The sequence below is a fragment of the Suncus etruscus genome, chromosome 11, assembly GCF_024139225.1.
Source record: "Suncus etruscus isolate mSunEtr1 chromosome 11, mSunEtr1.pri.cur, whole genome shotgun sequence".
NCBI lineage: Eukaryota > Metazoa > Chordata > Mammalia > Eulipotyphla > Soricidae > Suncus > Suncus etruscus.
Genome location: NC_064858.1, coordinates 85,232,329 through 85,259,946, shown reverse-complemented (window position 1 = coordinate 85,259,946; position 27,618 = coordinate 85,232,329). Strand labels below are relative to the sequence as shown.

The 27,618-nt window shown below is 44.5% G+C and overlaps 1 protein-coding gene across 1 annotated transcript in view; it reads right to left on the bottom strand.

Annotated features, from left to right (window-relative positions):
• Nucleotides 1-27,618, bottom strand: part of RBMS2 (RNA binding motif single stranded interacting protein 2) — an 83,175-nt gene that overhangs the window by 18,888 nt on the left and 36,669 nt on the right. The window contains exons 2-5 of the mRNA XM_049783005.1: nt 19,824-20,002; nt 9,560-9,618; nt 8,492-8,583; nt 7,445-7,602 (exon numbers count right to left, since the gene is read on the bottom strand). Coding sequence (XP_049638962.1) covers nt 7,445-7,602; nt 8,492-8,583; nt 9,560-9,618; nt 19,824-20,002 — 488 coding nt within the window. The remainder of the gene's footprint in view (nt 1-7,444; nt 7,603-8,491; nt 8,584-9,559; nt 9,619-19,823; nt 20,003-27,618) is intronic.

The following is a 27,618-nucleotide window of genomic DNA, read 5'->3' as shown; positions in this document are numbered from 1 at the left end:
GAGAGCATAGAGGTAGGGCATTTGCCTTGCATTCGGCTGACCCAGAATGGACCCGAGTTCGATCCCTGGCATTCCATATGGTCTCCCAAGCTGCCAGGAGTGATTTCTGAGTACAGGTCGGTGGTTCGAATCCTGGCACCCCATATGGTCCCCTGAACCTGCCAGGAGCGATTTTTGAGCATAGAGCCAGGAGTAACCCCTGAGTGCTGCCAGGTGTGACCCAAAAACCAAAATAAATAAATAAATAAATAAAACTGAAAAAGTTAAGGGTCTGAGGGTTAGATCAATAGCACAGTGGGGAGGGCATTTGTTGCACAAGGTCAACCCGTGTTTAATCCCTGGCATCCCATATGGTTCCCCAAGCTACCAGGAGTAATTTCTGAGAACAGAGCCAGGATTAACCCATGAGTGGTGCTGGATGTGGCTGCCCCAAAACAAATCAAATCAAAACAAACAAACAAAAGTATAAGAGTCTAGGAGGGACTTGTGCAATAGCACATCAGGGAAGGCATTTGCTGACCTGGGTTCAATACCTGGCATCCCATATGGTCCCAGGGGTAACCCCTGAGTACTGCTGGGTGTAGCCCCAAAACAAACAATAAATGTATATGGGTGTATGGGGCCAGAGAGGTAGTACAGGAGAAGCACTTGCCTTGCATGCAGCTGTGTTGGCTACACACCTAGTTTGAAATCTAAATATCGGGGCCGGAGAGATAGCATGGAGGTAAGGCGTTTGCCTTTCATGCAGGAGGTCATTGGTTTGAATCCCGGCGCCCCATATGGTCCCCTGTGCCTGCCAGGAGCAATTTCTGAGCCTGGAGCCAGGAATAACCCCTGAGCACTGCCGGGTGTGACCCAAAAACCAAAAAAAAAAAAAAAAAAAGAAATTTAAATATCTAGTTCCCTGAGCATAGCCAGGAATTTCTCCTGAGCACAAAACAAGAATTAGTTTTTGAGTACTGTCAAGTTTGACCTTCAAATGCCCAGCACCACGTATAGTACCATAAACATCATAAGTGACCCCTTAGCACAGAGTCAAGTCAGGAACTGCCCTTGAGCACTGAGGAGTGTAGCCCAATGCCCTAAATAATAAGAATCTGGGATCGGAGAGATAGCATGAAGATAAGGCGTTTGCCTTGCATGCAGAAGGTCAGTGTTCAAATCCTGGCATCCCATATGGTCCCCCGAGCCTGCCAGGAGCAATTTCTGAGCATTGAGCCAGGTGTAATCCCTGAGTGCTGCCAGGTGTAACTCAAAAACTAAAAAAAAAAAAAATTAAGGGGCCCGGAGAGATAGCATAGCGGCGTTTGCCTTGCAAGCAGCCGATCCAGGACCTAAGGTGGTTGGTTCAAATCCCGGTGTCCCATATGGTCCCCCGTGCTATCTCTCCGGGCCCTATAGCCCGTTTTTAAAATTTTTTTTTAAATTATTGGGGCTGGGGCCCGGAGAGATAGCACAGCGGCGTTTGCCTTGCAAACAGCCGATCCAGGACCAAAGGTGGTTGGTTCGAATCCCGGTGTCTCATATGGTCCCCTGTGCCTGCCAGGAGCTATTTCTGAGCAGACAGCCAGGAGTAACCCCTGAGCACCGCCGGGTGTGGCCCAAAAACCAAAAAAAAAAAAAATATTGGGGCTGGAGGGATAGCATGGAGGCAAGGCATTTGCCTTGCATGCAGAAAGACGGTGATTTGAATCCCGGCATCCCAATGGTCCCCCAAGCCTGCCAGGAGCGATTTTTGAGCATAGAGCCAGGAGTAAGCCCTGAGCGGTGCCGTATGTGACCCAAAAACAAAAAAACAAAAAGAAAAAAAAATTTTTTGATGTTTTGTTTTTGTTTTTATTTTTTGGGCCACACCTGTTTGATGTTCAGGAGTTACTCCTGGCTAAGCACTCAGAAATTGCCCCTGGCTTGGGAGGACCATATGGGACGCCAGGGGATCAAACAGCGGCTCTTCCTTGGCTAGCGCCAGCCCCCAAATTTTTTTAATTATAACACAATGATTGACAAAGTTGTTCATAATACATTCTTTATTTTTTGTTTTGTTTTGTTTTGTTTTTTGTTTGTTTTTGGGTCACGCCCGGCAGCGCTCAGGGGTTACTCCTGGCTCTATGCTCAGAAGTCACCCCTGGAAGGCACAGGGAACCATATGGGATGCCAGGATTTGAACCACCATCCTTCTGCATGAAAGGCAAAAGCCTTACCTCCATGCTATCTCTCAGGCCCCAATAATACATTCTTTTTTTTTTCTTTTTTTTTTTTTTTGTGGTTTTTGGGTCACACCTGGCAGTGCTCAGGGGTTATTCCTGGCTCCATGCTCAGAAATTGCTCCTGGCAGGCACGGGGGACCATATGGGACGCTGGGATTCGAACGGATGACCTCCTGCATGAAAGGCAAACGCCTTACCTCCATGCTATCTCTCCAGCCCCAATAATACATTCTTATATACAGTTCATAATACAGTTCAGGCATCCACTGTTCCAACAGACCTTCCCACTTAGCAGGCACATAATAATTTTATTTCATACCACTTGCTACAACAAAATAGGCAAATAAAATTACCCAAAATAGATAAATAAAAGTATGTGATGGTTGCTATATCTCACAATGGTGTACCTAAAGTTACTGAGAATTTAGTGAGCTGTTTGGTCCTGGTTGAACCTTCTGTATTGTTGTTTTCACTCACTGAGCTTGGTAGGTTACTATACAGCTTTTCTATCAAATTTGCTATGCTCCTACTGGGCTGTCAGTGCTATGAAATTTGGAGGAGGTGTCAGCTGCAGGCTTCGGAAGCTGGTTCTATTAAATGGCGGAGGAAGTAAGGTATGGTAGCTGTGAGGGGGGAGGGGAATCTGCCTGCTTTCATATCAAAAAGGCCCAAGTTTTCAACTTGGAGGTCAATCTACCTATCTACCTGGTGTCACTCTCAGGGGTTACTCTTTGCTCTGCACTCAGAAATTGTTTCTGGTAGGCTTGGGGGATCATATGGAATTCCGGGGATCAAACCCGGGTCTGTCCTGGGTTGGCTGCATGCACGGCAAATGATCAACGCTGTGCTATCTCTCCGGCCCCCATCCTTATTTTGTCTGTTTGTTTTTGGGTCACACCGATGGCGCTCAGGGGTTACTCCTGGCTATGCACTTAGAAATCGCTCCTGGCTCAGGGACCATATGGGACGCTGGGCGATTGAGTCCAGGTCTGTCTTGGGTCAGCTGCGTGCAAGGCAAACACCCTATTACTGTGCTATCCCTCCAACCTCTGGGTATATTTTTAAAAAGTAATGATGAGCTGGAGATGTGATTCAGTGATAGAGCATGCACCCATCACCTGTGTCATGTACCCATAACTAAATTATGTACCTATAACTAAATTATGTTACTGATATGTGCCCATAACTAAATATATAAATTTAGTCTCCAGGACCATAGAAAAGAAATAATGGGGCCGGAGAGATAGCATGGAGGGCATTTGCCTTGCATGCTGAAGGATGGTGGTTCGAATCCCGGCATCCAATATGGTCCCCCAAGCCTGCCAGGAGCTATTTCTGAGCATGGAGCCAGGAGTAACCCCTGAGCGCTGCCCGGTTTGACCACCCCCAAAAAAATTATAAAGAAAAACTAACTTGGGGCCAGGTTGGGTGCTTGTCTTGCATGCAGCTGACCTAGGTTCAATCCCCAACAGCCCAAATGGTTCCCCCAATACCCACCAAGAGTGATTTATGAGCACAGAGCCAGGGTAAGCCCTGAACAATGCTGAATATGTTCTCTTCAAACCCCATAACTAAAAATCATTAAAATCTATCTAGCTTCACTAAAAGAAAGAAAAAAGGGAGAAAAAAAGCCATATGTAACAGGAAATTAAGCTGAATGTATCTGATCTGATCCCAAAAAAGCAATGTCTAATAGATGAATATCCCATTAGTAAGAAATCATTTAAGAATAAATGAAACAGGGCCCAGAGAGATAGCACAGCAGCGTTTGCCTTGCAAGCAGCCGATCCAGCACCAAAGGTGGTTGGTTCAAATCCTGGTGTCCCATATGGTCCCCCGTGCCTGCCAGGAGCTATTCTGAGCAGACAGCCAGGAGTAACCCCTGAGCACCGCCGGGTGTGGCCCAAAAACCAAAATAAAATAAAATAAAATAAAAGAATAAATGAAACTATTTTCTCTAAAAGTATTTTTCAAATGGCTATAAAAATTTAAGATAAAATTAATTTTTGCCATGCTCAATGATGTTCTGGAGTTACTCCTGGTTCTGCACTCAGGAATTATTCCTGGCAGTGCTTGGGGGAGCATATGGGATACCAGGATGGAACTGTCGCTCCAGCTCTAATAAAATATTTTTTAGTTGTTCAGACTATTTACTTATTATTTTTGGGCCACATTTGGAGGTGCTCAGTACTTGCTCCTAGCTCCATGCTCAGGAACTGCTTCTGGAGGTGCATGGAGGACAATATAGGATGCCAAGAATCAAACCTGGGTTGGCCATGTGCAAGATAAGTGCCCTACCCGCTGTACTATTGCTCTGGCCCTATTTATACTATTGAATTACTTAAACTAGTTAATTATTTTGGATCAAGTATTTGGACAAAAATAAAACAATCTTGCATACCACAATGCTCAGTAATTCTTGTGATTGCCAGCAGGTGGGGCTACAAAGATTGACTAGACTTCGGACCTAGTTTTTATTCCCAAAGTAAGACGCATTCTGGATTACTTTAGAAGTATTCACAAATCAGACAAGATCTTATAGAAAAAACAGGGATCCTTCATTCATTCACTAAATCACTCATTTGCAACTTTCTAAAATAAAATCAGTAGGATCTTGTGCTACAGAGCCTGCACAAAGAGCTAGAGCACACGTCATGACCCAGGCTTGATCCCTGGCACTACATGGCTTCCTGAGTACTCCTGGGTATGACACTGGTGACCACCAGAACTGGTGGAAAGAACTTCTCTTCTCCCCCAAGAAAGTGGTTCGTAGAAGACCATGTTGTGTCAGGTTACTGGCATGCACTCTACAGGACGATTCACTGTCTTTCTCAGACCATTGTAGGGCTGGACTATAGTTAAAAAACAAACAAAAAAAAAAAAACTATGAGCAGGGCCGGAGAGATAGCACAGTGGTGGGGCGTTTGCCTTGCATGCAGAAGGATGGTGGTTGGAATCCTGACATCTCATATGGTCTCCCCAAGCCTGCTGAGGGTGATTCCTGAGTGTAGAGCCAGGAGTAGCTTCTGAGCCTGAACGCTTCTGGGTGTGATCCAAAAACCAAAAACCAAAAAACAAACAAACAAAAAAAAAATGAAAAAACAAAAAAACTATGAACAGGCTGCAGTTTGAGGACATCTGCCTGAGGCTAAGAAGAGGAGTCAAGAGACAGAGAAGAAGGGGAGTCAGAGAGTATGGTGCATATCCCGTATTGGCCCAGGATGAGTTGGCTGCTCAGGAAACAGCAGCAAAAATACCTAGCAGGCTGGATAAATGTCCTTGGTGGGCCACGTGTGGACTGCAGGTCATAGTTTGATAGCCCTGCCTTAGGGCCATCTCTTCAACTTTCAAAATATCGCTGATGCCCAAATTGTTACTTTTTTAGGCTACCCCCAGTGGTGCTCAGGAACTACTCTGGACTGAGGTCTCTCCAACTGGAACCTGGGCCTCCAGCAAGGAAAGCATGTACACTAGCCCTTGGAGTTATCTCCTAGGCCTCCCCACTAAATACTTTTCTTTGAGTAGAGGGTGGGCAGAGCTTAGGGTTTACTTCTTCTGTCTTTGTGCCCAGGGACCAAATGCAATGTTGGGGATCAAAGCAGAATCTGCCACCGACAAGGCAAGTGTCTAATCCCCTGAATTATGTCTCCAAACCCAGAACATCTTTGAAAAATCACTCGTTTTTCCCAGAGAGATAGCACAGCGGCGTTCGCCTTGCAAGCAGCCGATCTAGGACCTAAGGTGGTTGGTTCAAATCCCGATGTCCCATATGGTCCCCCATGCCTGGCAGGAGCTATTTCTGAGCAGACAGCCAGGAGTAACTCCTGAGCACTGGCGGGTGTGGCCCAAAAACCAAAAAAAAAAAAAAAGAAAGAAAAATCACTCGTTTAAATGAATCTCCACTTAATTGAATAAAGGTAGTTGGTGGCACAATTGGTTTAGAAAGTAAGTTTCTCAACAGATCTGAAAAGTCAGACCAAATAAATCTTCTATTTCTTTCTACTAATCTTGAAACCAAAATATCAAGACTTTGCCACCTGCTCCTGGGAAACCTTAGGTAAATCAGTTCATATTGGGGACTTAGGTTTCCTTATCTATAAAATGGAGAATGAATATTTGTTCTGTAAGCTAGTTGTAAAGATTAAGTAAAATAAAAGAATGAGAAAATGCTCAGTACACTATAAGAAGATATGAAATTTTTTTTTTTTTTTTGGTTTTTCGGCCACACCCGGCGGTGCTCAGGGGTTACTCCTGGCTGTCTGCTCAGAAATAGCTCCTGGCAGGCACAGGGGACCATATGGGACTCCGGGATTCGAACCAATCACCTTTGGTCCTGAATCGGCTGCTTGCAAGGCAAATGCCGCTGTGCTATCTCTCCAGCCCCAGAAGCTAAGAAATTATTTTATTCTTGTAGAGCCTGGATCAAAGGAACAAAGCTGAATATAATAGGAAGTAGTAGGGAATAAATTATTTAAAAAAATTTTTGCGGGGGCGGAGAGATAGCACAGCAGTAGGGCATTTGCCTTGCATGCAGCCAGTCCAGGTTGGACAGTGTGGTTCAAATCCCAGCATCCGATATGGTCTCCCAAGTCTACCAAGAGTGATTTCCGAGTGCAAAGCCAGGAGTAACCCCTGAGCACCACTGGATGTGACCCAAACCCCCCCAAAATTGGGGGGGGGCTATACCTAGCAGTGCTCAGGGTTTACTCCTGCCTCTGAGCTCAGAAATCACTCCAGGAGGGCTTGGGTCCACATGTTGTGCTGGAGATTGAACCCAAGATAGTTGTTTATTTGAAGGCAAATGCCCTACTCACAATACTATCACTCTGGCCCTTAAAGTGACTTTTTTTTTTTAGTCATTTCTGGCGGCACTCAGGAGTTACTCCTGGCTCTGTGCTCAGAGGTCGCTCCAGGTAGGCTCGGGGGACCATCTGGGATGCTGGGATACAAAATGGGGTCTTGTGTTAGCCACATGCAAGGCAAACACCCTACCGCTGTGCTATTGCTCCAGCCTCCTTTAAGTGACTTTTTAACTTCATCTCCCTCATTTTTTTTTATTGGAGGGGGGTTTTTTGTGTCACACCTGGCAGCATTCAGGGGTTACTCCTGGCTCTATGCTCAGAAATAGCTCCTAGCAGGCTCGGGGGACCATGTGAGATGCCAGGCAAATGTCCTATTTCCATGCTATCTCTCTGCCCCACCCCATCTCCCTCTTTTAACATTCAACATTTCTTCACCTTGCAAAGCCAACTCCTCTGCTGGTTCCACTGGTATCACGAAGGATTCTAGTAGAGATCACCTGGCCAAAAGGCTTCAATATCTCCTCCAATTCTTGCTCATCCATTGACAGTGGAAGGTTTGATATATATAAGTTTGTGAGGTCCTGCTCTTGTTGCTAAGGAAATAAAAGTGAGAGAATAAAATTTACATTCCTTATTCCTCAACAACAAAATGACATCTCAGAAAAGAGTTCATAGAAAGGTCCTACAAAACAAAGAAAACCTTAACTACTGTTTTTTAAACACCTAACCTCACTATTGTGGGCTATGTGCTGCTGTAGGTGAAAAGAAAAGAAAAAAAAGATTTGCTATTTATTTTTGGGTCACACCCGGCAGCACTCAGGGTTTACTCCTGGTTCTATGCTCAGAAATCGCTCCTGGCTCGGGGGACCATATGGGATGCCGGGATTCGAACCACCGTTCTTCTGTGTCTAAGGCAAAAGCCTTACCGTTGTGCTCTCTCTCCAGCCCCAAGATTTACTATTTTTAATACTATATGTCCCATAAAATACATTCTTTTGGTGTTTCAGATGTTTTAGTTATCTCTTTATTGTTTTGTTTTGTTTTATTTTGTTCTTAGGCCACACCTGGTGGTGCTCAGAGGTTATACCTGGCTCTGGGCTCAGAAATTGCCCCTGGCAGGCTTGGGGGATCATATGAGCTGCTGGGGATAGAACTGGTATCAGTCCTTGGTTGGCCGTGTGCAAGACAAACACCCTGCCGCTGTGCTATCACTCTGGTCCCTTATTATCTCTTTAATATCTGTCCCAGAAACTGAATTTTTTAGGACTGTCTTGCTCCCCTGAATTGTTTTGAATAATACCCACTTCTAGCTAGAGCAGACTCTTCTGAGTAGAAGGCCTGTAGAAGGCCTGATGGCGGAAAATCAGGAAAAGACAGGGGAACGAAAAGTAATGTGCTAGGGGCAAGAGTAAGGACTGGCCCAATGGAAGCCACAATGGGACTCACCAGGTAGTCCTGAACCCACTAATCTCAAGAACTTACCTTTGCCATCTGTGCCTGTATACCACTGGCTTTCAGTGCTGACACAGCTTTCTGTGCTGCTGATGGACTGTCGAAGTCCACAAAGCCATAGCCTGGAACAGAGAAACAGTATCACTGAGAGTGGGGGAAGGTGGTAGGAGACTCAAGCTTTTCAGGAGTCATAAGAAAAGAAATGATCCATGTACAAATGAGTTGTAGGGAAGAAGAAATAAAGAGGACTTGGGTGGTTATCTATGTATTCCCTAAACCTATGAGACTTTATCTACTTTGTAGCTAAAACATCAAAGACAGGCCAGAGAGATAGCATGGAGGTAAGGCTTTCATGCAGAAGGTCATCGATTCAAATTCTGGCGTCCCATATGGTCCCTCGTGCCTGCCAGGAGCAATTTCTGAGCATGGAGCCAGGAGTAACCCCTGAGCACTGCCGGGTGTGACCCAAAACCCACAAAAAACAAACAAACAAACAAAAAACATCAGAGACACTGAAGCCCTTCTTTGTATCACTGCCTTGAAGAAATCTGAGTTTTTTTCCCCCCAATAATCCAAACCCCCTCATCTACATTTTTAACAAGACTCCTTTTCTTGCAGCACCCCAGAAATGCTAGGCATGTGGTGAATACAGGTTCCCCCACTCTTCAAAAGTAGAACGGTCCTTTGTTTTACTGCTTGACTGCATTTTTGTGAGTTGCAATGGCATAAAGTGAAAAAGCAATTACCATTACATGGAAAAAATTCTGAGATGATCGGACCAAAAGATAACCTACCAAGTCATACCGAAGAACGTGTAAAACACATATGCTAAAATAACTCTAATGCAGAGCAAAAGTGGGAGTGATATGATAACTACATTCACTCTATAAAGAAGTGCCTGGGGGCAGGAACTTGGCAGTAACATTCTTCCTGCTGGAGGAACATACTGACTTTCTGATGGCTGGGGCAGAATAAATGCGAAATGCTGAAAATATTTAGTCCTTTATTTTTATTTATTTATTTATTTATTGTCACACTAAATAGGCTTTTATTTATTTTGGGGGAGGGGTCACACTGGCAGCACTCAGTGTTTCTCACCTTTGCATTTGTTTGTGGTCTTGTCCAATATAGCCTTAGTGGAGACAATCTTGCCATATCTATGGGAGAGGAAAAGGCAAAATGACAAAATGATAATATGGGGGCCAGAATCTTAGAATCAAAGAGAGAAATCTCTGGACACATCCATATCCTTTCTCTACCCCTGCAAAGAAAATCATTCCTGGGGCTGGAGAGATAGCATGGAGGTAAAGTGTTTGCCTTGCATGCTTAAGGTCAGTGGCTCGAATCCGGGTATCCCATATGGTCCCCTTGGTCCCCTGAGCCTGCCAGGAGCAATTTCTGAGCATAGAGCCAGGAGTAACCCCTGAGTGTTGCCAGGTATGACCCAAAAACAAAACAAAAAAAAAATCCTCTTCAATTGTGTGTGTGTGTTTGTGTTGAGGCCACACCCAACAATGCTCAGGGACTTACTCCTGGTTCTGGTTTCAGGGATCAGTTCTGGCAAGGATCAGGCGACCATTTGTGGTGGTGTCAGGGATCAATCAGGTAAGCTATGTGCAAAGCAAGCATCCTACCTGCTGTACTATTTTTCTGTCCCCACTACTCAATCTTAACAATAACAAAGAACTCAATGTAAAATGTCATTTTAATCATTATAAACATAAATCCCAAATATGTCTACAAGAAATAATGTTCCTGTAGACCTTACTATATCAATAAATTTCTCTCTCTTCTGCACCAACTAAAACATCTTTTTGTTGTTGTTGTTTTGTTTTTGGGTCACATTCGGCAGGGCTCAGGGGTTCATGCTCAGAAATCACTTCTGGCAGGCTCGGTGGACCATATGGGATGCCGGGATTCAAACCAATGACCTTCTACATGAAAGGCAAACGCCTTACCTCCATGCTATCTCTCTGGCCCCCCTAAAACATCTTTTTTGTTTTATTTTGAAGGGGTCATACCCAGTGGTACTCAGGACTTACTCCTGGATCTGGGCTCAGGGATGGGGTCTGGGAGACCATATGATATGCTTAGGATCAAACCCTGGTTGGCTTCATTCAAGGCAAGTATCCTACCCACTGTCCTCCCCCCCCCCAACTTCAATTAAAACCTAAATGCTACGTGGGAAAGATGAACAATGAGGGGCCGGGCGGTGGCGCTAAAGGTAAGGTGCCTGCCTTGCCAGCACTAGCCTAGGACGGACCGCGGTTCGATCCCCCGGTGTCCCATATGGTCCCCCAAGCCAGGAGCAACTTCTGAGCGCATAGCCAGGAGTAACCCCTGAGCGTCAAACGGGTGTGACCCAAAAACCAAAAAAAAAAAAAAAAAAAAAAAAAAAAAAAGAAAGATGAACAATGAGGACTGGCTATGTGGCTCTGCACACACACGCACATGCGCACACACACAGAGCCACATAACAGACTGGCAAAAATTCCTTGGGGATTAAAGATTATTCTTTTTGTTTGTTTGTTTTGTTTTTGTTTTGGGGTCACACCCCGAGGTGCTCAGGGGTTACTCCTGGCTCTGTGCTCAGAAATCGCTCCTGGCAGGCTCAAGAGACCATATGAGATGCCAGGACTTGAACCACCATCTATCCTGAATAGGCTGCATGCAAGGCAAACACCCTACTGCTGTGCTATCGCTCCAGCCCCATTATTTTTTTCTTTTAACAGACAATTTCTCCTGTGAAAAACTAAGGACATTCCTCTTCTTCGACATCTCGTAACCCACTTTCTTTTTTTTTGGGGGGGGGGGGTCATACCCGGCGGCGCTCAGGGGTTACTCTTGGCTCTGCACTCAGATGTCACTCCTGGCAGGATCGGGGGACCATATGGGATGCTGGGATTCGAACCAGGGTCTGTCCTGTATTGGCTGCATGCAAGGCAAATGCCTTACCGCTATGCTATCGCTCCAGCCCTCATTACCCACTCTTCTACTGACACCTGATTGAAAGTCAATCTGAGCTGAACATTTTTTGTTTTTGTTTTTGTTTTTGAGCCACAACCAGTGCACTCAGGTTACTCCTGGCTCTGTGCTCAGAAATTACTCCTGGCAGGCTCAGGGAACCATATGGGGTACTGGGTATCAAACGTGGGCTGGTCACATGCAAGGCAAAGGATTTACCTGATGTACTATCATTCAGGCCCAGAACAGCTTATATTTAAATCCTGTTTTGTCATTTTATAGCTTCATGTGGTTTTAGGTAACCATTTCACCTTTAATTTTTCTTGGTGCTTTTTATTTATTTTATTTTGGCTTTTGGGCCACACCCGGTGATGCTCAGGGAATACTCCTGACTCTGCACTCAGAAATTGCTCCTGGCTCAGGGGACCATATGGGATGCCGGAGGATCAAACCATGGTCCGTCCTGGGTCAGCTGCGTGCAACGCAAATACCCTACTGTTGCACCATTGCTCCGGCCCCTCTTGGTGCTTTTTAGTCTACAACAATAAAATAGAAACAGGATAACTGAGAATATAAAATGAGTTCATTAATATAAAGCAGTAACACCACAGGTACATACTGATTTTTGTTTGTTATTGGTCACATTCAAAGGTGCTCACGGATCAATCACTCCTGGTGAGGCTCAAGAGTGCTATGTATTGAACCTGGGTTGGTCACATGCAAAGTAATGTGACCAATTTTGACTCTTATTTGAAACAAATACTTTAAAAATATTGATACTGGCCTGGAGAGATAGCACAGTGGCGTTTGCCTTGCAAGCAGCCGATCCAGGACCAAAGGTGGTTGGTTCGAATCCCGGTGTCCCATCTGGTCCCCTGTGCCTGTCAGGAGCTATTTCTGAACAGACAGCCAGGAGTGACCCCTGAGCACCGCTGGGTGTGACCCAAAAACCAAATATATATATATATATATATTGATGTATATAAATGTATACATATACATATATACACAGGTTTAGTTTAGGACACACCTAGTGATGCACAGGAATTACTCCTGGCTCTGCACTTAGGGCTCACTCCTGGCAGATTCAGAGGAACATATGCTTGAAGATAGAAGCTGAGTTGGCCACATTCAAGGAAAGACAAATGCCTACTACTATTCCAGCTCACTTAAATTTTTTGTTTGCTTATTTTTGGGTCACATCTGGCAGTTCTCAGGGATTTCTCTTGGTTCTGCACTCAGAAATCACACTTGGTGGGCCTGGAGAACCATATAGGATGCTGGGATTGAATCTGGGTCAGCCACATCCAAGACAAATTTCTTACCTGCTATACTAACACTTTGGGTCCCTCATTTAAAATTTTTCAACTGCTATTATAATTGTCTTTTTTGTTTGTTTGTTTCGGGGCCACACCCAGCAGTGCTCAGGGGTCACTCCTGGCTGTCTGCTCAGAAATAGCTCCTGGCAGGCACAGGGGACCATGTGGGACACCGGGATTCGAACCAACCACCTTTGGTCCTGGATCGGCTGCTTGCAAGGCAAACGCTGCTGTGCTATCTCTCTGGGCCCTGGTTTTTTGTTTGTTTTTGGTTTTTGGTATTGCCACACCAAATGATGCTCAGGGATTACTCGTAGCTATGCACTCAGAAATGGCTCCTGGCTTGGGGGACCATGTATGGGACACTGGGGGATAGAACCACGGTCTGTCCTAGGCTAGTGCGGGCAAGGCAAGACGCCTTATGCCCTACACCACTGCTCCAACCCCTATTATAATTGTTATTTTATTCAAGGGACCTTTCAACTTTAATATACTGAAAATTGTTCTATTTGACTATATTCTAAAACATATATATATTTTTTTTTTTTGGTTTTTGGGCCACACCCGGTAACGCTCAGGGGTTACTCCTGGCTATGCGCTCAGAAGTTGCTCCTGGCTTGGGGGACCATATGGGACACCGGGGGATCGAACCGTGGTCCGTCCAAGGCTAGCGCAGGCAAGGCAGGCACCTTACCTCTAGCGCCACCGCCTGGCCCCAACTTATATTTTTTTATTCTCAAGATTTGAGTATATTCAGAGGTGAGTAGTCATGAGCAACAATAAAAAGTTATTCAAGGGGGCCGAGAGATAGCATGGAGGTAAGGTGTTTGCCTTTCATGCAGAAGGTCATAAGTTCGAATCCCGGGGTCCCATATGCTGAGGCTTTGGACTTCAGTCTTATCCACCGAATAAAGCTAATATTTCCACAAGCCTGACTTTCAGAGATGTTTACCCGCCACTTCACCTCAGAACCACCGGCTGAACAGAGTGGCAGACGAGTGCTCCAAGCTGGAGGGGAAAGACCTCATCCTCATCCTCCATCCCTCCATCAGTCATCCTCTTCAGAGGCTGACTTGCAACACCCCTGTGCCTGCCAGGAGCAATTTCTGAGCATGGAGCCAGGAGTAACCCCTGAGCATTGCCAAATGTGACTCCCCCCCCAAAAAAAAACACCAAAAAAAAAAAAAGTTATTCGGGCTCGGAGAGATAGCACAGCGGCGTTTGCCTTGCGATCAGCCGATCCAGGACCTAAGGTGGTTGGTTCGAATCCCGGTGTCCCATATGGTCCCCCATGCCTGCCAGGAGCTATTTCTGAGCAGACAGCCAGGAGTAACCCCTGAGCACCGCCGGGTGTGGCCCAAAAACCAAAAAAAAAAAGTTATTCAAAGGGGCCGGAGAGATAGCACAGTGGTGTTTGCCTTGCAAGCAGTCCATCCAAGACCTAAGGTGGTTGGTTCGAATCCCGGCATCCCATATGGTCCCCTGTGCCTGCCAGGAGCTATTTCTGAGCAGATAGCCAGGAGTAACCTCTGAGTACTGTCGGGTGTGGCCCAAAAACCAAAAAGAAAAGAAAGAAAAAAGTTATTCAAAATTCTTGGAATCCTATAACCTCCCAAGACTGATTCAGGAGGAAGCAAAACACCTGAATAGACTGATTCCTCAGGTAGAAATCAAAACATTAATTTACAAGTGAGTTCTTCCAAACCTTTAAACAAGACCTACTTCCTATTCTTCTCAAGGTTCTCCCAGAAAGTTGAAGACATACAAATTCTCCCAGTTTCTAGGTTAATATTATTCTGAGGGCCCAGAGAGATAGCACAGCGGTGTTTGCCCTGCAAGCAGCCGATTCAGGACCAAAGGTAGTTGGTTTGAATCCCAGTGTCCCATATGGTCTCCCGTGCCTGCCAGGAGCTATTTCTGAGCAGACAGCCAGGAGTAACTCCTGAGCACCGCCGGGTATGGCCCAAAAAACAAAAACAAAAAAATGTATTATTCTGATACCAGAAGTAGAACTGACATCATTAAAATACAAAATTATATAATATAATCCCTGATGAAATAGATGCAAAGATCCTCAACAAGGGGCCTGAGTGACAGTATTAGAGGTAAGGCACTTACCATGCACACAGAAGACCTGGATTTTATCCCAGACATCCAATATGGTTCCCAGAGCCTGCAAGGAATGATTCCTAAGCACAGAGTCAGGAGTAATCCCTGAGTACCACTAGATGTGCATAGCCCCCCCACACACACACACAAAAAAAAAACCTCACCTCAACAAAATGGGGGTTAAAAGAACTTTGCTCAATTTAGTAAAATTTATCACAAAATCACAGCTAACAGCATATTTGGTGGAGAAAAACAAAAGTGTTTCCTCTAAGCTCAACTTAAGAAAAGTTATCCACTTTCATCATTATTTTTCAACATAAAAGTATGTCAAGCAATTGGGCAAGAGAGAGTAAAGGGATTCAAATTTCAAAAGAAGTCAAACAGTCAAACTATTTCTATTGACAGACAGATATTATATACAGAAACCCTACACACTCCATTAAAAGAAACAACTAGAAATAGTAAAACTATCTAGTAAGGTTGTAGGCTGAAAAACTAATATATAGAAATATTTAGTAAAATAATATTGTTACTCATTAAAAATTGTGTTCATCCTCTATTAGTCTGAGAGTCATATTTGCAAAATATACTTAAGCAGCAAAGTCATGTGTTGTTCTCTAAACCTCAGCAGTGAAGTATCACAAGACAGGAATTATATTAGAGGTGTTCCACTAGAAAGAGGCTCCTGCAACCCATAGGAGAAGAGTGAAAATATTAAGGAAACAGACAGAGCTCATGAACAAAGACAGAGTATAAGATTCAACTGAAAACAATGGGCAGGGGTTGAATTTGAGAGATTGGGTGTGTTCAGGGTGGTATGGCCGTATACAGGGATTGAATTTGAGACAAAACCTCCAAACAAACCTTTTCTTATCTCTCCTCTCATCCCTAAAGAACATGAGATTTAGGAGTTGGAGTGCTAGCACAGTGATAGTGTTTTTGTCTTGCATGTGGCTGCCCAGGAGGAACTTCAGTTTGATCTCGGCCATTCCCTATGGTCCTGAGAGCCAGGAGCAATTCTGAGCACATAGTCAGGAGTAAGCTCTGAGCATCATTGGGTGTGACCCCCCCCCCCCAAAAAAAAATAAGAACATAAGATTTGTCTGTGTGTGTGTGTGTGTGTGTGTGTGTGAGAGAGAGAGAGAGAGAGAGAGAGAGAGAGAGAGAGAGAGAGAGAGAGAGAGAGAGAGAGAGAGAGAGAGAGACTTCTGTGATCCAATGGATTAGGCATAACAAACTAATAGTCTGGGAGAAAACAAAAAAAAGCACATTGATGGAGCAGCAGCATTTGCCTTACATGGGCTCACATAGATTTAAACCCCGACATCCCAGATGTTTCCCCAAAGACATCCAGGAGTGATTTCTGAGCACAAAGCCATGAATAACCCCTGAGCACTGCCAGGTGTGGCTCAAAAGCAAATAAACAAAAAACAAACACTAAAATGGCCATGGGGTGGATGTGAATCTAGTCCTGTAGGACTATATATCTGGACTCTTCCCCAAACACAAGCAGAAGAAAATGCAAGAGGCCAAAGGACATTCATGCTGCTTTCCCTTTCAAGGTCCCAGGCTGGGGCTGCCCCAGGCTGGAGCTTGCAGTGATCTGAGCTGCCTGAGAAGTTTCAACTCAGGATTTCCACTGCAGCTTGCAATAGCTGAGTTGCAGTTGCTTTCTCCTAGGAAAAGCCCTTGGGAGGAGTTCCAGTTCCAGGGTTTGGGATCAAGCTACATTTATTCCTTCTACAACCCAGAGGTAACAGGAACAAAAGCAGGAAGTATGGGGGTTGGTATTGTTGGTGGTCAACTTTGCAATGTTCAGAGGCTACTCCCAGTTCTGTGGCAGGAATTCATGTCAATCAATACTCAAAGACATAGTGTCCAGGATGGAATCTGAACTTCCCACATCTAAAGTATAGGCTCAATCCTTTGAACTATTTCTCCAGGCTAGGAAGCCCTATATATGGGCACATCATAGAAAAGGATGGGAAAAGAATAGTGGGAAAAGGACTTCCTTTGCATGAAGTTGATCAGGGTTTTATCCCCGGTACTACATATAGCCCCTCAAGCACAGCCAGGAGTAAATCATGAGCACCACTGGAAGTTTACAACGTATGTGAAGACTATCACTTGTTTTCCTAATTATTCATTTAGCACTATTTTTTCCCTTCTTCATTCCTGCCTCTTTCAAGTCCCCCTTGGCTGAGTTTGAAAGGATGAGGACAATTGGAATCAATGAGTGTTTGTGCAGTGTGGTGCCAGCAAAAAATTGATATGATCTTCATGGACCAAATCACTACTTCTAAGAGTGGGGGCTTTTTAAGATTACCTCTGATGGGGCCGGAGAGACAGCATGGAGTTGGGGTGTTTGACTTGCACACAGAAGGACTGAGGTTCGAATCCCGGTACCCCATATGGTCCCCCGAGCCTGCCAAGAGCGATTTCTAAGCATAGAGCCAGGAGTAACCCCTGAACACTGCCGGGTGTGACTCAAAAACCACCACCACAACAAAAAATTACCTCTTATACCTTATATAACTATACTTTGGGTCCTCTCTAGGATTTAGTGCAGCTGAAAATTATATATCCTCTTATGAGAGTTTGAATTAGTTTAACCACCTCAGAAAATTTTATTGTACCTAGCAAAACTAAACAAATATATATCATATGAATCAGCAATTTTACACCTATATATAAATCAAAATAATGCACACATATATGTATCATATACTATGTAAGTCTATAGAAGCACTATTCTTGTTCATAATAATCGCAAACTAGAAACAACCCAGATTTTTTTTGGGGGGGGGCCACACCCGGCGGTGCTCAGGGCTTACTCCTGGCTGTCTGCTCAGAAATAGCTCCTGGCAGGCACGGGGGACCATATGGGACACCTGGATTCAAACCAACCACCTTTGGAACTGGATCGGCTGTTTGCAAGGCAAACGCCGCTGCGCTATCTCTCCGACAACCCAGATTTTTAATAGAATTGGTAAATATTTGGGGCTGGAGTGATAGGAATTTTTCTACAAAGACCATCTCAGTAGATGCTAAAAACAAGTTCAGGTACTCTTTCATTTTTGGGAGGAGGGGTCACACCTGGCAGCTCTCAGGGGTTACTCCTGGCTCTATGCTCAGAAATCACTCCTGGCAGGCTCAGGGGACCATATGGAATGCTGGGATTCGAACCACTGACCTTCTGCATGAAAGGCAAATGCCTTACCTCCATGCTATCTCTCCGGCCCCCTATTCTTTCATTTCTGAAAATAGATTTTTTTTTTTTTTTTTTTTTGGTTTTTGGGTCACACCTGGCAGTGCTCCAGGGTTACTCCTGGCTCTGTGCTCAGAAATCGCTACTAGCAGGCTCAGGGACCATATGGAATGCCAGGAATCAAACCATAGTCCATCCTGTGTTGGCCATGTGCAAGGCAAACGCCCTACCACAGTGCTATTTCTCTGGCCCCAGAATTTTTCTATTTGATATGATTTGGAGGTTATTTTGGAGATTTAGAATGTTATAATCATTAACTTATATAGAAAAATATTTTTTTTGTTATTTTTTGGGTCATACCTAGCAGTGCTCTGGGGTTACTCTTGGCTCTGCACTTAGAAATCACTCCTGGCTGGCTTGGGGACCCATATGGATGCCGGGATTCGAATCACCGTCCATTCTGGGCCAGCTGCTTGCCAGGCAAACACCCTACCCCCTATGCTATTTCTCCAGTCCCTAGTAAAAAATTTTTGCATCCTCAGACACCAACAATAACCTACAGGATGAACTGGAGATGGAGCTCAGTGATAAGATATATGCTTCCCATATATGAGGCTCTGGGTTAGATTTCTGATAACAGAAAAAGTAGCCTACATATCTTACCAAATAGAAATGTTGTACTTTCCGATAGTAAAGATAACCTGTATATTACTTCAATGTCATAGCTTCAAAGATTGGTCCTATCCTGGCTTTTCTCAGAGAAACACATGAATGTATTATATAGCAGTATCAGGTATGATTTCTTTAAGAACTTTTCTGGAAAACCTTGTCACTATGTAGTAGAAGCACAATAATATATTTCTTGATCAGAGAGAAGGTAGCATGCACATGACTTATTTACCTTGCACACTCTGACCCAGGTCTGGTTCCCTGCATCACATACATTATGTATCCCAAGCCCCATCAGGAGAGATCCCTGAGCACAGAGCCATTAGTAAGCCCTGAGCCTCACCAGGTGTGGTCCAAAACCAAAACATTAAAAAAGTTCATAAGGGGCCGGGCGGTGGCGCTGGAGGTAAGGTGCCTGCCTTGCCTGCGCTAGCCTAGGACGGACCGCGGTTCGATCCCCCGGCGTCCCATATGGTCCCCCAAGAAGCCAGGAGCAACTTCTGAGCGCATAGCCAGGAGTAACCCCTGAGCGTCACAGGGTGTGGCCCAAAAACCAAAAAAAAAAAAAAAAAAAAAAAAAAAAAAAAAAAAAAAGTTCATAAAAGGGGCCGGGCGGTGGCGCTAGAAGTAAGGTGCCTGCCTTACCTGCGCTAGCCTTGGACGAACCGCGGTTCGATCCCCCGGCGACCCATATGGTCCCCCCAAGCCAGGAGCAACTTCTGAGCGCATAGCCAGGAGTAACCCCTGAGCATCACCGGGTGTGGCCCAAAAACCAAAAAAAAAAAAAAAAAAAAGTTCATAAAAATACATTTAGGGGCCGGGTAGGTGGCGCTGGAGGTAAGGTGTCTGCCTTGCAAGCGCTAGCCAAGGAAGGACCACGGTTCAATCCCCCGGCGTCCCATATGGTCCCCCCAAGCCAGGGGTGATTTCTGAGCACATAGCCAGGAGTAACCCCTGAGCGTCAAATTGGTGTGGCCCAAAAACCAAAAAAAAAAAAAAAAAATACATTTAGGGGTAAAAGCATTTGGCAATAAGCTAGTATCATTTAATTTGTACTGTTCCCCAAAGTCTTCCTACACGCACCCCAACTTACGACTGACACAGCTTGACAAGGTCCTGGTCAGTAGTATCTGGCTGCAATCCTCGTATGTAGAGGTTGGTTTTGCTCAGCTGGTCATTTCCTTTGCTCCCACTGCTGTTAGGAGTGCTGCTGCTGCTGGGACTAGGCGGTGCCATCTGCTGTGCCAGTGACACATGTGGCTGTAGGAAAACCTGAGGAACAGAGGTTCAGGAGGATTACACATATAGACACTGAAGAATGAAAAAGTTCCTGACCTCTTGGAAAGTATGATTCCAAACTTTAACAATAATAAACACAAAAAAAGAGAGTCTAAGGGCCGTTGTGATAGTACAACGGAAAAGGTGTTTATTTTGCATGCAACTGATCCCTAGCAGCCCATATGGCCCCCAAACCACCACCAGGATGACCCCTGAGGACCACTGAGTATTACATGAAAAAAAAAAAGTGTTTAAAAAGTCACCCAAAGGGCCCAGAGAGATAGCACAGCGGTGTTTGCCTTGCAAGCAGCCGATCTAGGACCTAAGGTGGTTGGTTCGAATCCCGGTGTCCCATATGGTCCCCCGTGCCTGCCAGGAGCTATTTCTGATTCTGAGCAGACAGCCAGGAGTAACCCCTGAGCATTGCCGGGTGTGACCCAACCCCCCCAAAAAAAAAGTCACCCAAAACTAAAGGAATTACACTCTGCTATAAAACAAAAAATTACTTAGGTGTTCTACCTATCTTTCAGGGATAACATGGGATCAATAAGCCTTGTAAGTCTCTTTTCTGCAAGGAGGCACACCAGGCAGTGCTCAGGGGTTACTCCTGGCTCTGCACTCAGAAATCTCTCCTGGCAGGACATATGGGATGCTGGAGATTGAACCTGGGTTTGCTGTGTGCAAGGCAAACGCCCTACCACTGTGCTATCTCTCTGGCCCCTTATTGCTCTAAATTTTGATTATTCCATTTGCCTTTGTGTTGCAATAAATGATTTGAAGTAAATTTGTAAACCTGGTAAATCAGGGTGTTATAAGTTTAAAATATTAGTTTAGGGGGTCAGAACAATAGCACAATGGTAGGGTGTTTGCCTTGCACACAGCCAACCCCAGTCAAACCCTAAATCGATACCTGGCATCCCATAAGGTCTCCAAGCCTGCCAGAAGCAATTTCTGAACACAGAGCCAGGAGTTACCTCTGCGGGCAGCTGGGTGTGGCCCCCCAAAAAAAGTTTAAAGGGACAAAGCAATAGTATAGCAGTAGTACAATAGTGTAGTCGTACAGTACAGTAGTACTTTAACCTTGTAAAAGATCAACCTGGGGTTGATCCAAGTTATCCCATATAGCCCAAGAAACCTCCAGGAGTGATTCCTTAGTGCAGAGCCAGGAGTAAACTCTGAGCATAGCCAGGTGTGAGTGGCTTGATTCTCTCCCCCATCAAAAAAAAAATGTTTGAATAACAGACACATGGTTAAAGATATTCAAGATTTGGGGTAGAATTTATTCATCTTTCACTACTTACACAAAACAGTCAGCCAGACTTTACTACTTGCTACTTTTGGTGGAGTGTAGAGTAGGCCAATACCCAGTGTTATTCCAGGGCAAATCCTGGCTCTATGTTCAGGGGTCACTCCTAGGTTGGTACTGAAGGGACCATGCAGTGCTAGGGATTGAGCTGGTATCCAGTCATATTCAAGACAAATACTAGACTGTCTGAAATATAAATTAATTCCTTATGGCATATATTTTTAAATTTTTTATTACATTTTATTTTAATCCCCCTCCCTTCCTTTTGCTGTTATTGTAATAATTGGGGGTCATATGCATGCTTGGTTGTAGTATTTGCATACTTTGGCTAGGGTGCTTGCTGGAGATCACATATGGTATCATGGTACTTGCACTCCTTGCCCTAGTACTTGCCAGGGTTGAACATTTGTACTTATGCTCACCTGGGGTCTCACTCTAGATGTGGCACTAAAGTACAGTCTGGCTGTCATATTTACTGGGGACTACGCATTTCAGCTGTGGTGATCACATCTGTGTGCTCCATAGTTATATACCTGGCCTGGTGCTCATGCAGTTTCAGTTACAATTCCTGCTGGAGATCAGACATTTTAGCTATGGCGCTCAAACTGGAAGCAGCATGTCGGAGACTACCCACTGTATGTGTATCCCAATCCCACAGTGAGCATATGTGTAAGCACCACAATGAAAGAATCGCTACACTTGTAAGCACCAAGGTGGAGTGTTGGCCTTGACATGCAATCCCCAGTGAGCACTGCAGATAAAAAAATGTTCAAGTACTGGGGCCGGCGTGGTGGCACTAGAGGTAAGGTGTCTGCTTTGCCAGCGCTAACCTAGTATGGACCGCGGTTCGATCCTCAGGCGTCCCTTATGGTCCCCCAAGACAGGAGTGACCCCTGAGTGTCACCGGGTGTGGCCCAAAAAACAAACAAACAAACAAAAAGTTCAAGTACCAATAGATAGGTATGTGTGTTATCCCTGGTCAATGCAGCAACAACAAAGAAAAGGGAACTGGCATGCACAGGTTGATCCTATCAGCCCCCAGCAGCACTGCAGCTCTGGGTCCAAGCACTGACACGACCACAATGTTGGCTAAGTATTGCTGGGAGTGGCCCCCAGGCTCCCTAAGAAATGCTTAGGAAACTCCTCTCCTAGAGAAAAGGAGTAAGGTGCTGATATATGCTACCACATAGATAAGTCTTGAAGACATTCGGCTAAACAAAAATAAAGTCCATCACAGAGAGCCATTTATTAGGTTATTCCATTTATATGAAATGTCCAGAATAGGCAGGTTTATAGACACGCAAGGTACAGATTAGTGATTGTCTATGGCTTGGGAAGGGAGCTATTGAGTAAACTGAGGTGATGCTAAATGAATAGGGTTACTTTTGAAGAACAATTAAAGGGTGCTAAAAGTGATTCTGAATGCCAATTCTATAAATACACTGTGCAAAGTAAATTTTAAATGGGTGAATTAGATGATATGTGAATTAAGAAGGCTGTTAACTAAAAGTTGATGGAGTGGCCAGAGTACAACAGAATAGAGTGCACGCCTTGCATGTGGCCAACCTGGATTCGATTTGATCTCTTATATCCTATACAGTCCCCAGATCCCACCAGAAATAAGTCTGGATTGCAGAGCCAGAATTAAAACCTGAGCACCACAGAGTGTGGCCCCAAAACCAAAACATAAAACAAATAAATATAATGATAGAAATATGCAAAAAAAGAGAATATTAGTCATTGAAACCATGCTAGAAAGGTAGGCTAACATGTGTCAGCATGAATAAATACAAACTTAAGTCTATTATTTTTTTTATTTATTTGTTTGTTTTGGACCACACTCAGCTCAGGGGTTACTCCCATATTGGATGCCGGGGATTGAACGAGGACGGCTACATGTAAGGCAAACACCCTACCCACTGTGCTATTACTCCAGTAGACTGATTTGAGAAAAAGTCTTTATTGAACAATATGAGCTATGGTGCAAATGGTGTTTTGTTTTGTTTTGTTGTTTTGGGGTCAGTGCTCAGGGGCTACTCCTGGTTCTTTGCTTGTGGCTTATTCTTGTCCTTAAGAGATTATGTGGTGCCAGGATCTACCCAAACCTCTAGTATGCATGTGTTCAGCCCATTAAACCATCTCTCTGGTCCCAAGCACAATATGTTTAGATAATACATGTCCATGCCTGCAATCTAAAGAATAATCAATTATGCTATCAGTTGTGGTACACATTAGGACTATAAGACTACATATAGACCAGAAATGTAATATTCAGCAAATTGTTTCCAGCAGTACCATGTCCTTGGGCCCAAGCACTGAAACTGTTTAAGAACAGTGGGAGTGGCTCCTGGGTCTTCTGACTTGGAACATTTCCACCCCAAAATAGACAAATAACTACATTAGGGATCTGTCATTATCAAGGCTCAAAGTCTCAGAGTCATAAAGGGATTCTATTACTTTGATGATTACAGAAATATTTTTTTTGTTTTTTTTTTTCTTTGTTTTTTGGGCCACACCCAAACAAATGCTCAGGGGTTACTTCTGGCTAAGCACTCAGAAATTGCCCCTGGCTTGGGGAAACCATATGGGACGCCAGGGATCGAACCGCGGTCCTTCCTTGGCTAGCGCTTGCAAGGCAGACACCTTACCTTTAGCGCCACCTCGCCGGCCCCGATTACAGAAATATTTTTTAGCTTTTTTTTTTTTTTTTTTTTTTGCAGAAAACCAACCCAAGAGGTGATCAGGAATTTGGGAAGCCCCACCAATTCTCAGCCAGTTGGTCATTAGTTCAGTGTAAGGGCTTGAAAAAAAAATTTTTTTTTTTTGGTATTTGGGTCACACCCAGCAGTACTCAGGGATTACTCCTGACTCCACGCTCAGAAATCGCCCCTGGCAGGCTCGGGGGACCATATGGGATGCCAGGATTCGAACCACAGTCCTTCTCCATGCAAGGCAAATGCCTTACCGCTGTGCTATCTCTCCGGCCCCTGAAAATATTTCTTTCACTTAGCTTTATAATAATGCTAACACTAATGTCTCAGGATACGATCCTGCTGCTCACACCAGCTAACGGATTATCCGCATTCTCCACCACTGTGTCTAGGTCCCCGCCCTCTAGCCCTCAACTTCGCATATTCATTTTTTTAGGTTCTGTTGTCATTGGCTAATCTTTCCTTCCACCTTTATATTTCACATATGAGAGACAACTTGGTATCTGTCCTTCTCCCACTGACTCAACTTTGTTCAGCATGATATTCTTTTTTTTTTTTTTGGTTTTTGGGCCACACCCGGCATTGCTCAGGGGTTACTCCTGGCTGTCTGTTCAGAAATAGCTCCTGGCACGGGGGACCTTATGGGACACCGGGATTCGAACCAACCACCTTTGGTCCTGGATCGGCTGCTTGCAAGGCACACGCCGCTGTGCTATCTCTCTGGGCCCCAGCATGATATTCTTCAGTTCCATTCAAGTTGAAGCAAACTACAGAATATCAAATTTTCTTTTTGGTTTGTTTTGGGGTCATACCTGGAGTCTGCAGGGCTTACTCCTGGCTCTGTACTCAGGGATCTCTTCTGGTGGTGCTTAAGGTATCATATATGGTAACAGAATTGAACCAGGGTCAGTTACATGCAATGCAAGTGCCTTAAGCCTTGAAATCACTCCACAACCCATCTTTCCTTATAGCTGAGTAGTATTCTATTTTTCATATATATATATATATATATATATATATATCAATTTCTTTTCTAATTTTCTAGTCTTTTTGTTATACCAAGTAGTGTTTAGCCTCTTGGCAGGCTTGGGGACCTTATGTAGTGCCAGGGATCAAACCTGGGTCAGCTATGATCAAGGTAAGCACCTTACCCAGTATACACATGGAACCTGAGTCCTGCCAGGCATAAGCCCCGAGTAAAGCTGGGTGTAGTTCCAAAATAAAACAAAAAATGTGTGAATATATGTATGCATATACATATTGCCCATCTGGGATAAAGTAAGTATCTAAGAAAGAAAAACAAAAAAATTTTTTTGCAAGATGAAGCAATAAAGATGTAGCTCAGCAACAAAACACTCATTTTGCATGTGCAAGCATTAGGTTCAATTTGCAGTACAGCAACAAAAAAATTACAGAGATAGTGTTTAAAACAATGTAAATGTATTTCACACTATCACATATTACTAATGTGCATAGTTAAAATAGATACAAATAAATTTTATTTAATACACATGACCAGCTTGGGTTTGATCTCTTGCACAGAAAATGGTCCTGAGTACCACCAGGGTGGCCCTTGACACAGCCAGAAGTTAAGTCCTGAACTCCACCAGGTGTGGCAAAAATAAATAAATAAATAAAAATAAAATAATCATCTACAAAAAAAAATAAGAATGGGAGGAAAGAAAATGAAGACTATAAAAGTTGCTCTTTTTTTTTTTTTTTTGGTTTATTGTTTGTTTTTGAAAATTGCTTGGGGCCGGAGATATAGCATGGAGGTAAGGTGTTTGCCTTTCATGCAAAAGGTCATTGGTTTGAATTCCGGAATCCTATATGGTCCCCAGAGCAATTTCTGAGCATAGAGCCAGAAGTAACCCCTGAGTGTTGCCAGGTGTGACCCAAAAACCAAAAAAAAAAAAAAAAAAAAAAAAAAAAGAAAAGAAAAGAAAAGAAAAGAAAAACACTTGATTGCTTCCTCCTCCAGTCACCTCTGATGCTCCACACTGAGCCCTCCTGACCCTCTCAGTGAACAATCTTCCTTCCTTTTCTCCTCCTTGTTCTGCAGAAAGATTCTCAACATTGGAGTAGGCCATTCTACATTACTTTCGTCAGCCCTCAGATCCATTTGGTCTAAGGTCTAGCAGAGGTCAGTTGTTGTTTTTTTTGTTATTTTTTTGGAGGGGGGGTCACACCTGGCAGCGCTCAGGGGTTCTTCCTGGCTCTACGCTCAGAAATCGCTCCTGGCAGGCTCGGGGGACCATATGGGATGCCGGGATTCGAACCACTGACCTTCTGCATGCAAGGCAAATGCTTTATCTCCATGTTATCTCTCTGAACCCCAGTTTATTTTATTTTTTTTTTCAGGTCACACCTGGCAGTGCTCAGAGGTGACTCCTGGTTCTCAGAAATCGCTCCTTGCAGGCATGGAGAACCATATGGGATGCCAGGATTCGAACCACTATTGATCCTGGGTTGGCTGTGTGCAAGGCAAACACCCTATCACTGTGCTATCTCTTTGTCCCCAGAAGTTGCATTTGTTGTTGCTGTTGTTTTTGGGTCACACCCAGCAGCGCTCAGGGGTTGCTCCTAGTTCTATGCTCCAAAATCACTCCTGGCAGGCTTGGGAGACCATATGGGATGCTGAGATTTGAACCACCATTAGTCCTGGGTTGGCTATGTGCAAGGCAAATGCCCTACCACTGTGTTATCTCTTCTTTCCCAGAAGTTGCTCTTTGTTGTTGTTGTTGTTGTTGTTGTTGGGCCACACCAGGCAGTGCTCAGGGGTTACTCCTGGCTCTACGGTCAGAAATCGCTCCTGGCAGGCTCGGGGGACCATATGGGATGTAGGGATTTGAACCACTGTCCTTCTGCATGCAAGGCAAACGCCCTACCTCATGCTATCTTTCAGCCCCAGAAGTTGCTCTTTTTTTAAGTGACAGAAGATAGTTTTTATTTTTTTGGGGGGGGGGGCTCACATATGGCAGTGCTCAGGGGTTACTCCTGGCTCTATGCTCAGAAATCGCTCCTGGCAGGTCGGGGGACCATATGGGATGCTGGGATTCAAACCACCGTCCTTCTGCATGCAAGGCAAAACCTCCATGCTATCTCTCCGGCCCCGATAGTTTTTATTGAATAAAACTGACTTAGAAAAAATTGGGAGTGATAGGTAGGGTAATAGCACAGTCAGTAGGACATTTTTGTCTTGCATGTAACCAGCCAGGGTTTAATCCCCCACAGGCGATATGGTTCCCAGAACACTACCAGGAGTAATTATTCAGTGCAGAGCAAGGAGCAACCATTGAGTGTCACTGGTGTGGCCCAAGAACAGAACAAAAAATGTGAAGGTGGGCCCGGAGAGATAGCACAGCGGCATTTGTCTGGCAGCAGCCAATCCAGGACCAAAGGTGGTTGGTTCGAGTCCCGGTGTCCCATATGGTCCCCCGTGCCTGCCAGGAGCTGTTTCTGAGCAGACAGCCAGGAGTAACCCCTGAGCAACGCTGGGTGTGGCCCAAAAACCAAAAAAAAAAAAAAAAAAGTGAAGGTGAGGGTTTAGGAAAGGAATATATATGTGTTCAAGAGGGGCCGGGCGGTGGCGC